Below are 13479 nucleotides of genomic sequence, written 5' to 3'. Positions count from 1 at the left end.
CAAATGGTAAATATTCCATATTTCCACTGTGAAACACTGGGGCTTCCTAGACCCAGTGTTTCACAACTGTAAGCAAACAGAAGATCAGTCAATAGTACACTAACCAGTTGGTCTCTTGTGATGTAAAAGAAACAAACAAGCCAACCAAAACTTTTAATTGGAGTATAAAAAATTTCCAGCTTTTATTAGCTATTTATGGATATGCGCACACAAGCCAAATGAGAAAACACTTTGCCTTTTCCATTATGTATACAAGGTCAAAGTTTGCAAGAAGAATAAAAAGTTGAGTATGCCAATGACTTTCATTCAATTCATTTTTCATACTAAAACCTCACTACATCACCTACCAGTCTACCAAAATGATCAGTTATCCAATTACAGTCTGGAAGTCATCAACAGCAGGCTAAAATAAAAGCATATAAATGCAACACCAATAATCAGTAATTTACTTCCAAGGTGGCTTTCTAAGCACAAAATTTCATGTAGGTGATAATTCTAAAAAGGCGATACTGCCATAGAAGAAAGCTGCACACTGAATGAATTTTGTTTCACATGAACTGTCATAAATCAAGAAGCCTTCATACCCAGAGAACGTGGTACCAAACTGATGTTCCTCCAAAATCAATATGAAAATCAGTATAGCTGTCCTGGACGCCCATCAAGCAATACTTCTGAACAAAAGGCTTAGGGAAGACAGAATCATCTGGCCAATAATTTTCCACCCATGAAAGCTTTCTGGCAATGTCTGGTACTTCCACTAATTCAGACATCCTTTTAAAACAAACAAACAAAAAAGAACCACAAATATAATCAATAGTAAGCATATATATTTTTTAAGAGACAGTTTTAAATTTTTGTTTCCTACAAATTTATTACTGCATTACATCATTGTCTACAGAAAATACGCAGCTTCCTATCTTTCCCACTATGGACATTATACTCCTACACACACTGTTCAACTTAGTGAAAACCACTTCCTACATTCAAGGAATTGAAGTCAATACTCACTTTGTGTCCGAGAATTCCAGGCTGATGACATTCAATACTTTTGGTCGGTCAGGATTTGTGAAATATTTAATATAATTATGGAGCTTCATTTTACTGTCTGCTTGTCTTGCTACATCTATTACATCTATCACTTTGTCGCCACCTGTGAAGCAAACAGCCAATCAAGGTGTTTAAGAGAAATTTAACCTTTTTCCAGCCTTTATCAAAACATTTCTGCACAAAAACTCCACTACTATCGGTATTCTTTCACAACAGAGACAGATCAGTATAAACCCACTTTTTATTAGATCTAACTTTAATTGCAACAATCAGCTAAGGACAGAACTGAAAACACTCTGAAAATAAATCCTCTTTCCTGTGGCTAACCAAAAAGAAAAAGAGCAGTATAGAATGACTGCAACTGGTTTTTGGTTTTGGTGGTTTTTTGGTTGTGTTTTTTGGGTTTTTTTAAAGGGTTTGGGGTTGCAATTGGAAAGACTAGCGTAGAGAAAGTTATCAAAGATCTATTCCTCACTTTTACTATTAATCATCACCAAAGCACTTGAGTATTTAACACAATGACCACTAAGAAGTCTTTACAAATAATAAACACTACTGCTTGCAGTTTGTATTTCCTAGCAAACTGCACTAAATTTATGCCATAACTGGTAAGTTTTAACTTTAAAAACTATGTAGGCACTGTTTCACAAATATTCTACAAGCCTACCCCCACCCTCTTTATACACATGTATAACTTTTAAGCACACAGTAATTTCACTGAATAATTGTCATAAGTGTGCTTCATTTATGAAGACAACAAGGAGTGGTTTACATACCGCCTATTTTAAAGTGATGCATCTGTAGAACTAGACAAGCAAGAAGCAACCTTTAGCCAACATTGTAACAGTAATTGGTTTATGTCCATTTAGTTATACAATAGTTAAATCTGCCAATTAATTTTGGAATTCTGGAATGTATTTAGATGTACATTATAACCATAATTACTTGTATCAAAATAATTACACTTTCAAGTAGAACACATTACTCTTTATAATCATAACAGTAACAACATTCCATATACTACATATTTCCTCTATTCTCGTGCCACTGTAAGATGCTGATAGGCAGAAAACCTACTTTCAGCACAGATCGTTATATTAGGTCATCACAAGAACACAGACAAGGCCATATACAGACTTCTCAGCTGTACTATATGTTACAGGAAATGTCACACTCTGATGGGCTGAGTCTCCATTTCTCTGTACTGATCACTTACATGAAGTTGAAACAATTACAGACTGCCAACAGACCCGATAAGAAATAAATAAATGGTCTTTGGGAAGCTCTAGTTCTCCTGCCAAAGGGAGCCAAGGTGGGAAAATTTCCAGGAAGAAACATTTAATTCAGGAATGCCAATTTACTGAGCCCAAAACAGTAAGTTTTGCAATATCCTAACCAATACTTAAACTTGATTGATCGTAAGAGCGATTCATTCAATTCTCAAAGAGAACAATCTTTGAAGTCTTTATTACTTTAAAACTCAGCATTCCATGTTTAGCTTGCACCAAAATTAACATGTTTAAAAGTCAAAAACTAAGGCTGTACTCCTACCATATATCTACCCCACAGTAAAAAAAAAAAAACAAAACAACACAACCACACGAAACCATAGCTTTCATTTTACTACCTGCTAGTCTTCTGTATAGAAGTCACTTAATTTGGAATATATATTTAGCACCCCGGAAGCTCTTACAATCATGTAAATATTTGTTTTACTTTACAGACAGCATCATTTGTAAGTACTTCAGAGCAACTCTTACCTACATAGCGTTCCACATCTAAAACGGAGAAAGTTGGTGGAGGAAGCCTAAGCCCCAGACCATCTAATTTAGAAACCATAATGGGAACATCGAACCCATGTTTCTCCAAGTATCTTTGTGTCAGTTGGCTTCCATGCATTTTCAAAATGACTTCATCAGCACTGGCAGAAAGCAATAAGAGAACATTAGTAGAAAAGCATCCTTCAAGTACTACTGAAAAAAAGTATGTCACAGTTTGGGGGGGGAAAGATGGGAATAGCTACATTTGAATGCAAAAGAAGTGGACACAGTACTATTAAGCATTTAACTAAAAAATGAAAAATATTACCTAAACCAGCAAGGAAATGTTTACTGTCATGCATAATCTGGGAACTCACAGTCTTTCTGTAAGACTGAACACGGTAACTTAAGAGGATGGGGAAAAGGAATTCTCAGAGAAGGCATTAAAGCACATTTTGTTAACAAACTCCTTTAAAGAATTTTAAGTCATTATGTTTCAGTGAGATACCAAATCACAGACAGCTCAGAATGACAGTACACCATGTTTCTCCACTTTCCTCTAAAGCACGTGAGAATGGAAAGACTACCAGCTCATCTAAATGTTCTGTGTTATATGGAATTTAACTGAGGACTATACCTGGACTAGAGACATAGACAGATAATATTCTGAGAGCTCAGGCACAAAGAAGAAAAACAAAACCCAACCATGCATGCTATTGCCCCTACTCCCCCCAAAAAAACAAACAAAGCCCCAAAAACACACCACCCCCCCCCCATCCTGTAGCAGTCTTGACAGACAACATATCCCAGTGCAAAACTGAGCAGGGGAAGTTACTGCATTAAAAGGCAAATGTATCCAACTGAAACGGGGATGGGATGAAGGGGAGACTCTAAAGGGGGAGGAAGTCATCGTTGAGCTTCATTTTCTGAAACAGAGAAATGTCAGTCGCTTCCTCTAAGACACTCAGTCAACAACATTTCTCCATTTTTTTCACTGAAATGTGTGAGTAAGCTTCTGTACCTTGGGAAAGAGCGAGCCCGCAGCTGTTTAACAAAGGTCCGTGTTCCAGCCTGCACCGGTTTGGAACCATCATCCAACTCTGTGTAGTCATGTCTGTGCCAGTTCCTCCTCTTCTTCACTACAAGTTTCAGAAGGATTAAACTTTGAATTGGTTAAATCAGATAGCTCAGATTAACAGTCGCCCCATCAGTGAGCCAGACGTGCCTCAATTACATTACTATGATTTACGAACCTTACTGTTTATGCACTCTCTACCTATCTACAATGAACAAAATCTTCAGGACACCTGACAGTAATTCTGTATACTTCTATAGCTCCCTCTACATGAGAATCTCAGTGCACATTATACACAATGATTTAAGGCTCCATATCCAGTGCAGCACAAGTAAACTGCAACAGCCTGAAAGCTGTCCAAATTCTAAAAGTCAGCAACAAAACTAGAAATAGAACTTTAATTTCCTAAAGTTCAGACTATTTTTTTAATAAACAGAGAATCATACCTCTTCAAGATCCACAGACTTCATTTTATTTATTAACACAGAATTAACAGGATCTAATCTCATTGTGCTATCTCACCACACAAGCAGAACTCATATCCAGTCTGATAATACTACTACTATTCACTACCACATGCTGTTCAAAACCAAACCATCTTTATTTTATCTACTGCTTATGTGTCCATAACAGTTTTGGGCACAAACTGTTTTGGGCAGGTGTGATCTTTATTATGCAAGCACAGTACATATGATAGAAGCATTGCAGACCAAAAAAATCAACTTCTGAGTTGTCTGAAACTTTAATGCACTGTTACAATTTCTTAATAAAGCACAAAGGAAAAATTAATGTTCTAATGCAATTTGGGGAATGGGAAACTGATAGTTCAATGGCAACTAAACTACAGTTTTAACCGTTTCCTATACTTTAAGGGGTGAGAAAAACTAGACATTCAACACAAAACTATTATGTTGGTCTCCAGATGACAAATGACAGACTAATAAAAGAGGAAAAAAATCATAGTATCATAGAATGGCTTGGATTGGAAGGAAACTTTAAAGATCACCTGGTTCAAATTCCCCTGCCACAGGCAGAGACACCTTTCACTAGACCAGGTTGCTCAAAGCTGCATCCAACCTGACCTGGGAATGCTTCCAGGGATGGGGCATTCCCTGCTTCTCTGGGCAGCCTGTTCCAGTGCCTCAACACCCTCATAGTAGAGAACTTCTTCCTTATATCCAAGCTAAACCTATCCTCTTTCAGTTTAAAACTGTTCTCTCTTCTTCTGTCACTACACGCCTTGGTAAAAAGTTGTCCTGTTTCTTATTAGCACCCTTTATATATTGAAAGGCTGTATTTTAAAACATCTTAAACTATATGCAGCCTCCCTATTTGAATTTCTTTGCCTCAAGTGAAGCAGAGGCCAAGTTGACTTATAACATCATGGTGAACTTACTGCCTGCCTTCACATTTTCATTATTTCATTACATTATTTCATAATGGATACTCCATTAATTCATCTTAATCAACCACTTATTTTGTTTCTTTGTTTATAAAGAAGACAAGATTACTGCTTTGAAATGAAGCCCTCGGTTGTATCATCTATCTGTTAGCAGAATGCTTTTGCAGCATTTTCTGTCTATACAAATAAACGCGCATCTCTTGCCCTCAAACATTTAACAGGCTGGGAAGCCCCATTAACTTCCCAACAGGAGCCTGAGCAAGAAGGACAGCCATCTCATCATCTGGGAAAGAAAGACCAACAGTGCTCAACTTGCTACCTTTCTATTGACTTACCAGCAGATCCTGTGCCACAATAAGAAACATACTATGCTTACAGTACTTTTTAGGTTGCATTTCAGTTTTTCAAAAAAAAAGCCAGACTCTGCTTCCCAGCTTTAGATAGTTGCTACCAGAAGACTGCCTCAAGAAGAATTACTGAGACCAGATCTATAATTTAACAACTAATATTAAGCAGAAATTTATTTATATCTGCTGAGGAACCACAGAAGAGGGAATAAGCTAATGTCAACACAAGTGGTATTATACAGGTGTATACAAAACAGCCTGCAATGCAAATATGATACCTAGCTAAACAACTGTCTCAATACAAATCTGAACTTTATGGAAGAGCTCATCAAGTCTACTAAAGTCATGATACACTCAAAATCTAAGAAAGAGTGCTTGCAATACAGAAAACACAGCTAACAGTAACAGGAAGATAAGGATTTAAGAGGGAAAACAAAGAAAAAAAAGAGTGGCTCCTAAAAAAAAAACCAAAACAAAAAACAAAACAAACAACAAGCCACAAACCTGCTTCTCCAGGAAAAAAAAAAAAAAGTTACATATCTAGGAATAACTGAAATCTTCTAGTCATTACACATAAGAGGTAATTATTCCTATTGATGAGCTGCTTCCTACAGAAGTGACAAAATGTACCCTTCAGAAGACATTTAAGAGAAGACACTGGTATTTATAGCTCTTTGCTAACCTGAAAACCAGTGCTGAAGAGCTTGCTTAATGTGCCAACTATCCAAACACAGTAAAACTTCATAAATAATGAAGCCAGGTTTATTAGGTTTTCAAAGCTATTTTCTCAGTCATAAATAATAATACAAGAAATTAGTGGCTAATACTAATTTGCAAGAGTAGTTTCTCATAAATTCACTGCTGTTATAACAGCTCATTAAAACTGTAAGATGATACAGCTGCTTAAGAGATTTTATAACACAACACCAACTTTAAAAAAATCTGTCCTTCCAGCACTTAAAAACTAGAAACTGAAGTTCTTCTTTTGCTTTACTTAGTACTTGGCAACACACGTTATCACTCCATAAGTACGAGAACACTGAAGAACAGAGAAAAGGAGTGAAAACTTTTCTGTTTACATATCTCTTAATTCTAGAGCTTTTATAACCCCTTAGAACATTACAATAACAGTTGCATGAAAAATAATTTAACTGAATGGTCCTCACACTAAAATTCAAATAAAAAAACCCCCAAACAACTACATTAGTTGAAATGCACATATAAAACCTCCCTCTCCATCACCCCAAACTAGTGGAAGGATCTAGTGTTCACTCTTGCAGTTTCTGAAAACTGAGGCACAACCCACTGCGACAATACTAACAATTTTGAGAAGTATACAGCAAATCACAGAATACCACTTCTAAGGTCTCATATTGTCAGCTCAGATCAAACATTGGCATTACTACAGTTAAAAAAACAAAACAAAAAAGCACACACAGATGGGAAGGTATTTACAGAATTTGAAAAGGTAAAACCAAGAAAGCAAAGTCCTTACAACCATAGTCCTATTAACACTTACTGTACCAGCTGCTCTCTTAAAACTCTGGATTCTAGAGTCTGGTGACAGACCTGACTCTCAGAATTCATGCAAATAAAGCACTTTCAGACTCAAGGATCACTGAGAAAACTTTGAAAATAACATAATATGAAGACTGTAACCCAAATAAGCTAAGAAAACTCCGTAGTGTATTACTATTTGTTAAAACTGCTCTCTTTTTTTTAATTATTTAGGATTTTAGGATAAATTATTTAGCATTTTACACACATGGTTGCTTATTAAAGGTCTTTCTTTTTGTTTCAAATACAAGAAGAAATTGATTGGTTAATTTCATCTTTACATCCAAATATAGAGTAGCTTTCTTTTCATTATTGGAACTTTTACATAATTAATTGTGTAGGATACTGACAGTAACTATTTGGTAGTATGAAGTACGTGTTTCTTGTATATTTTCAGTAAATGTTTTGCACTATTATTTGATTAGGTAGGATTATATACACAACTGCCTGCTAAAATGACAGATATACCTGCCTTCTTAAATCAAATAGCTGATTTTTTGTCTCTTGCAAAACTCTCTTAGACAAAGGGATTTTAGAATATGAAGCTGTAATTTTTTTTTTTTATTTTTTTTTTTTTTTACTTAAACACATCATTTCTTATGATTGAAGCACTCCGGAGCATTGCTGCAACACTTGAAGCCACACGACATTATCAGTCTCTCTAAACACTAAAGTAAAAAGAGCTCAAACCACAAACTATCATAGATTGGATTCTGACAGCTTAGTGGAGAACAATTAATGAAATTCCATATGAAGACATATTTCAACATATCACCTCTGCTTGGGTTGATATGTGGTGTGTCTGAAGCTTCTACTAAATCTAGATTATCTACTTACTTGAGGCAATCTGAATCAATAAGGATAATTTTTACCACGGACTGTCTTTTTGAAAAGACTTCCAACACAAAAATCAGTCTTCTCTCACTCCCAAATTGCTTCAGGTGAGACAGAGCTCACACTAGTACTAGGAGCCTCTGCATTACAAGAAAGGCTATTCACAGGCGTCACGGTGAAGCATACTAGTTCTCCCAAATCAAGAAGAGAAAAGTTTCAAATTTACTAGTTTATTATTTTGAAAGTCTGATATGATACTCCTTCTACTCCTCCTCCTAGTCCCTCTATTCCACAGAAACAACAGGCAGAAAGGTTACTTTTTTGTTCATTTGGGGTTTGGGTTTGTTTGTTTGTTTGAAAACGATGATTCCCTAATTTTCATTTTCTCACTCTCTGTCGAGTCCAGATTGTTTTCTTCTAGTTCTAAGCACTTTGATTTATCTAATTTACCGTGGTGGTTTATATTTATCCTATCTGCATCTCCATAACAAGGAACCTTTCAGGATGGTTTGTTTTGTTTTGGGTTTGTTTGTTTGTATCAGCTCACAGTTAGTCATGTAGAACCAATATCTTCTAAATAATCAAGTTCATCTTCAATGGTCTTTTGAACAGTCTTTTTCAATTGTACATGGAAAGAAAACATACTGAAAGTGTAAAATAAAATCTGAACAACCTGTACTTACTTAGAGAAGGTCCATGGAGAATTGCACAGTTGGGACAATGGTATAGATCGATGTCAACAGCATGGTGCTCCTCTACCCCAACACAGCTGGAATAATATTTTTAAAATGCTTGTGAGAAAACATGTAAGTTGTATTTTTCAAGATAAAAAAATAATTAAATTTTAACTTTTTACTAGAACATGGGTCTTAACTACCGGGTTGCCACATACATTTTAGAGTAGTAACTTATTACTGAACAGAGAATGCCATTAAAAAAAAAAAAACAAAACATAAAAAGGAAACAAGAATCAAATTTATTTAAAAATGACTCCACAATATATACCATTACCCCTCATTCCCCCAAAAAGCTTTGATCCTAATTACAGGAAACAGTTCATGCAAAATCATTCCAGCAATTTTCCTTATAAAAGTTGCTACTTCAAAAAAACAAAAACAAAACTGAAGTCTACTTGCAGCCAATTTACAGAAGATATCACAGCTTTTTTTTTTCCTCTCTTTTTTTTTTTTTTGGTTGTTGTTCTTGTTGTTGGTTGGTTCCCTCCCAGCCCCCCACAAAAAGTACATAACTGACTCCTGCCCCCCAAAACAAACCAATGAAGAATACTTCAATTTTCTTCCTGAAATCTTTACACTACAAGAGCTAGTTTTGCAAGTTACACAAGTGACCACACAAAAAAATTCATAGAAGTGTTTTTGTTTTAAAATAGCTAAAGTATTTCAAAGAGCACTTGAGAGATGTGATATTTTCCCAGTGCACATTTTTTGCCAGATATGTCAAAGTGGTATTAAAGTTGATCTTCGTAACAGTCATGACAAAGTATCTACACTGCTGTATATCTAAAGAACACAATTTTAAAGTCAAAATGAAGTATATTTTCTTAGAAGTTGAAACACTAGTGGTTAACTGAAGAAGATGTGCTTTTGCACAAAGTTCTCAAAAAAAAAAAAGTAAACCCTATTTGCTGGTAGAATCTGAATCCTAGCAGAGTTCTTTCTCTCGGAACTTCATAGACATTTATAAAATTGCTGACTTTATAATACAGAAGCGAGACTATAACACTGAGCGTTTACACCAAAATTAGTTATTTATATTCAATGCTTTCTAGTAACAAGAGAACTTGAACACTACTGCATTCAGATAACCCATTTCATATCAAAAGTGTAATGACAGCTTAAACACTAACACTTTGAAATGACCCAGCTACAAGAAGTCTTTTCCCTAGCAGCCTAGTGCCAAAGCTGCTGGCACGCTCCAGCGAGCATCAGTACATGCTGCCAAAACAATATTCTAAATAGCCAAGCATTCAAAGCGCACCAATGAGCAAATCAAATCTGAAACTGAGGAGCACCTCCCATGTAACTATCACTGACAAGTACACCATTCTGAATCCTCTGTTAACAGATTCAGCTGGTTCTTCTGCGTCTCCATTCACTACACACCACATGAAATTTAAAGATTATAGAGCTTTTTATATACATACTATTTTAAAATCTAAATACAAAAACTCAGCTGCCACAGTTCATCCCAATTCTTGCAATATTTAGTATCTGCTTTAGGAACACAGCTCCATGAATTGTTATCACATGAAAATTCAGCTGACACATAAACAAAAAAGCAGGCAGAAGTAGTCTTTAAAAATGCATGTCCCATTTCCTTCTGCTTGTGCTCTCTCTCTTTTTATAGAATCAATGAGTGACTCATAATCCTATGTATTGTAAGAAAAATGTTTTAAAATGTACACTCTAAAAGCCCCAAATGAGCAGGCTGGTTTTATACATCCTTAGGAATCCCATTCTGATTTTTGAACAGCTAAAGATGTTCATTTTGGACTGTATCTTGATCAAGTTTGCACATTTATTCAATGAAATACAGTGCTCCATGGGAAAACTTCACTTAGTCCCTTTCCTTTTTCTTTGTATTTATTTGATAAGTTCATCATCACCCCAATCAGATTACTTTGCTAACAGTAAGAACTTTGCATCAAAGTACAGCAAAAATACCTTCAAGTTTGACAACTGTTTGTCATATTCTGTTAAAGAATGTTGCTTTTATTGTCTCTTATAAAATGTACAAATAGTCTGATAATAAGGCAGAAATTCTGTCAAATACTGAACACTTTCTCGGATTTGATTAATTCCATAACCTTTCATGAAGGCACATGGGGCTTTGTGTACAGAGAGAGCAGCCAACACAAAAATGGTATTAGAATCTCACAGCTGGAACAGCCATGCAACAAAGAAGGTAAGATTTTTGGGCTACTATTTATGCTCTAAACTCAGAACTAACTGGAAAGACAACACACTAACTGGGAGATACTGGAAGCGAATCTAGTAGCAGATACCTGACTGACACAAAGGGCAAACGAAGCATCAGCACCTGCAAGAACAAGCATTGCCAAGGATGCCACAGAGCGTATCAATCACATCCAGCACCATTACAAGTCACTTTCCTCAGTCCCTTTCTCACAAGTACACAGACAAATCTGACATTAATCATCCTGGCTACCAGCAATCAATCAATTACTGTGCTAAGTGCAACTTCAGACCTCAAACATTAAAGCAAGGTCACCAAGATGTTGCAGAGAGCCTGGAAAGCATTAACATACTCAAACACAGTAACACTCCCAATCCACTGATATTTTCCTGAATGAAATATCATTATTATCCTTCACCTTGCCACCCATTTGGGTTGAAATTTCTTTAGTATATATTACCTAGTTTCTGAATTGCTTATCTCCTGCAGGGAGGTTGTACATTAATCCTCAGGAATGGTTAAATGTTTACAGGATTACAAAATACAAAATATGACTAATAACAATCATCATCTCTAGGAGGCTATACTAAAGCACATCTCTAATTATCTTTATGAAGGTGAAAGGCCTCAACAGGCCCAATTTTACTTGAAATGGTTCTAGAAGCAGTAGCACAGTAGAAAAATTTAGCAAAAAATAGACTCCATTATATCAGTCTCTGAGTGGTGAGACTTTCACAACTTCCCCGAGGTGTCTAGTGTCAAGGCAAGGTCAGCAAGAGCTAGTAGAAGAACTGGGCAGCACTAGGTTTTTTCACATACAAGAACATGCCCATCTCTGGCAACTGAAAAAAATCCCTTGCTACTCAAAGCTCAAGGAACCAATTCTCCAGACTTAAGTCTAACCAGAAGGTGAAGGTTTTTTTATTTAATTTCAACTTTCCATTTGATTATTATATTTGTAACTATGTAAAAGGAGCAGGTATAAATCAAAAACTATCAGAAGAGGACTATCTAATAGCAATAGATAGCAATGGACCTCTGTTTTTCTGTAAAGTGGAAATAAGGCTTCTTTCACAAGGGAAAAAAGAAATCCTGCAGAGGCTGTTCTCTACTGTAGTATTGCTATTAATTTAGAATTTAAGAGATGAATAGAGATCATTCAGCATGACAGCTTCAAGAACTATTTCACAGCTATGCTGGAATGCCTGATACAAGGAGTTTGCAAAAGTCAAAAACATTTAAAGGAGGCGTTATCCCTGAAGACTGCATGGCTGTACATCATAAGCCGCACAAGGCACCTGGCACCTCTTCTTTCCTACAGCAGCACAATGTTCTGAACAAGTATTGAACCCACGTCAGTCAGCACACAGGCTGCTGTACCTTCCACATCTAATACCTGCTTGTTCTCAATCCAGTCTGGCTTTTCCCTACTTCTAATGTATTCAAGCATGACCACAACGTTTAGAGATTGCTTAACTGCCTCTGTTGGTATGACTGAAAGAATCCTGGTTTAAGAAAAAACCCAAAGCACTCTTGATTCAAGGCCTTATTTCCAGTGTACTCAAAGGGACATGGCTACTTAAAAAGCTATTTAATCTTATTAAAACAAGTAGTGCATATGCTCTACCATTAAATAACATTCCAAGTATAAAAGGAAATGATTACACACATAGCACTAGAAAAGTCAAGATATGAGTAAAGTTCGGATGCCCATTTTCCCAATTTAATTGTCACAGCTGAAAAGACTAACAGGCCAGATTATCAACTGTCAGAAAGATATTCCTAAATAGGAGATTTCTGAGATTTTCAGCATACAAGGCACACTGAAAATAAATTTTGAAAACTGAGAGATGTAAGCAATTATCAATGATCTAATAAAAGGACTGCAGAAAACAGATGGAACACCCTCAACATGGAAAAAATGAGTAAAGCTGAAAAAATGAGAAGCTGGGTTGTACATCCTCTCAGATTCTGTATTTTGTTCCTTTCCCCTATCACCTCAATTCTGTAAGCACCTTTTGCCCCCTCTTCCAGCAGGAAGTGGAAAACAACCTAACAGACTCTTCTTTCTAGATTGTAATTCATAACAAGTTTCCCACAGTAGCTTCCATTTGACTCTCAATGCAAGCGTGACACTTTGTGCCTAAAAGCTTCACCTAGTAGATAAGGGAAGTGACACGTGAACATCTACTACTTCAACAGATATTGTCAGACAGATATTATTTTTCAATTATATATTGATTTATAGCTCAAAATTGAGTTAAAGAGGGTTTTTTTTAAGTCTCCTACCTTCTTCTTGGGAGACACAAAGTTCAGGCCCAAAGACCTCTTAGTTTTCCAGTCTGACCTGAACAGCCTGACATTTTGCTGTCATTGTGCAGCAAAAATGCACGTTCAGCAGTCTTGCTAGCATGTTTAATTAGGCATCATTTCCAAGCTACATAATTACTGAAAATTACATCTTCTAAGATTCCCCTGTATTCTCCCTGAATAAACACTATGGCCAATGTTCTCTTTCTT

The 13479-nt window shown here is 36.0% G+C and overlaps 1 protein-coding gene across 3 annotated transcripts in view; it reads right to left on the bottom strand.

The window, feature by feature from the left end:
* KDM7A (lysine demethylase 7A) overlaps window positions 1–13479 on the bottom strand; it is a 67424-nt gene that overhangs the window by 32299 nt on the left and 21646 nt on the right. For 2 of the 3 annotated variants that reach the window (XM_082043403.1, XM_082043402.1), the window contains exons 2-7: window positions 8706–8791; window positions 3829–3946; window positions 2808–2968; window positions 1824–1853; window positions 1009–1150; window positions 585–771 (exon numbers count right to left, since the gene is read on the bottom strand). In XM_082043403.1, coding sequence (XP_081899529.1) covers window positions 585–771; window positions 1009–1150; window positions 1824–1853; window positions 2808–2968; window positions 3829–3946; window positions 8706–8791 — 724 coding nt within the window. The remainder of the gene's footprint in view (window positions 1–584; window positions 772–1008; window positions 1151–1823; window positions 1854–2807; window positions 2969–3828; window positions 3947–8705; window positions 8792–13479) is intronic. The other variant, XM_082043404.1, reaches the window with a different exon arrangement.

The sequence above is a fragment of the Streptopelia decaocto genome, assembly GCF_964273445.1.
Source record: "Streptopelia decaocto genome assembly, chromosome: 1".
NCBI lineage: Eukaryota > Metazoa > Chordata > Aves > Columbiformes > Columbidae > Streptopelia > Streptopelia decaocto.
Note: the sequence above shows the minus strand (reverse complement) of the source record. Positions and strands in the feature narration are given on the sequence as shown.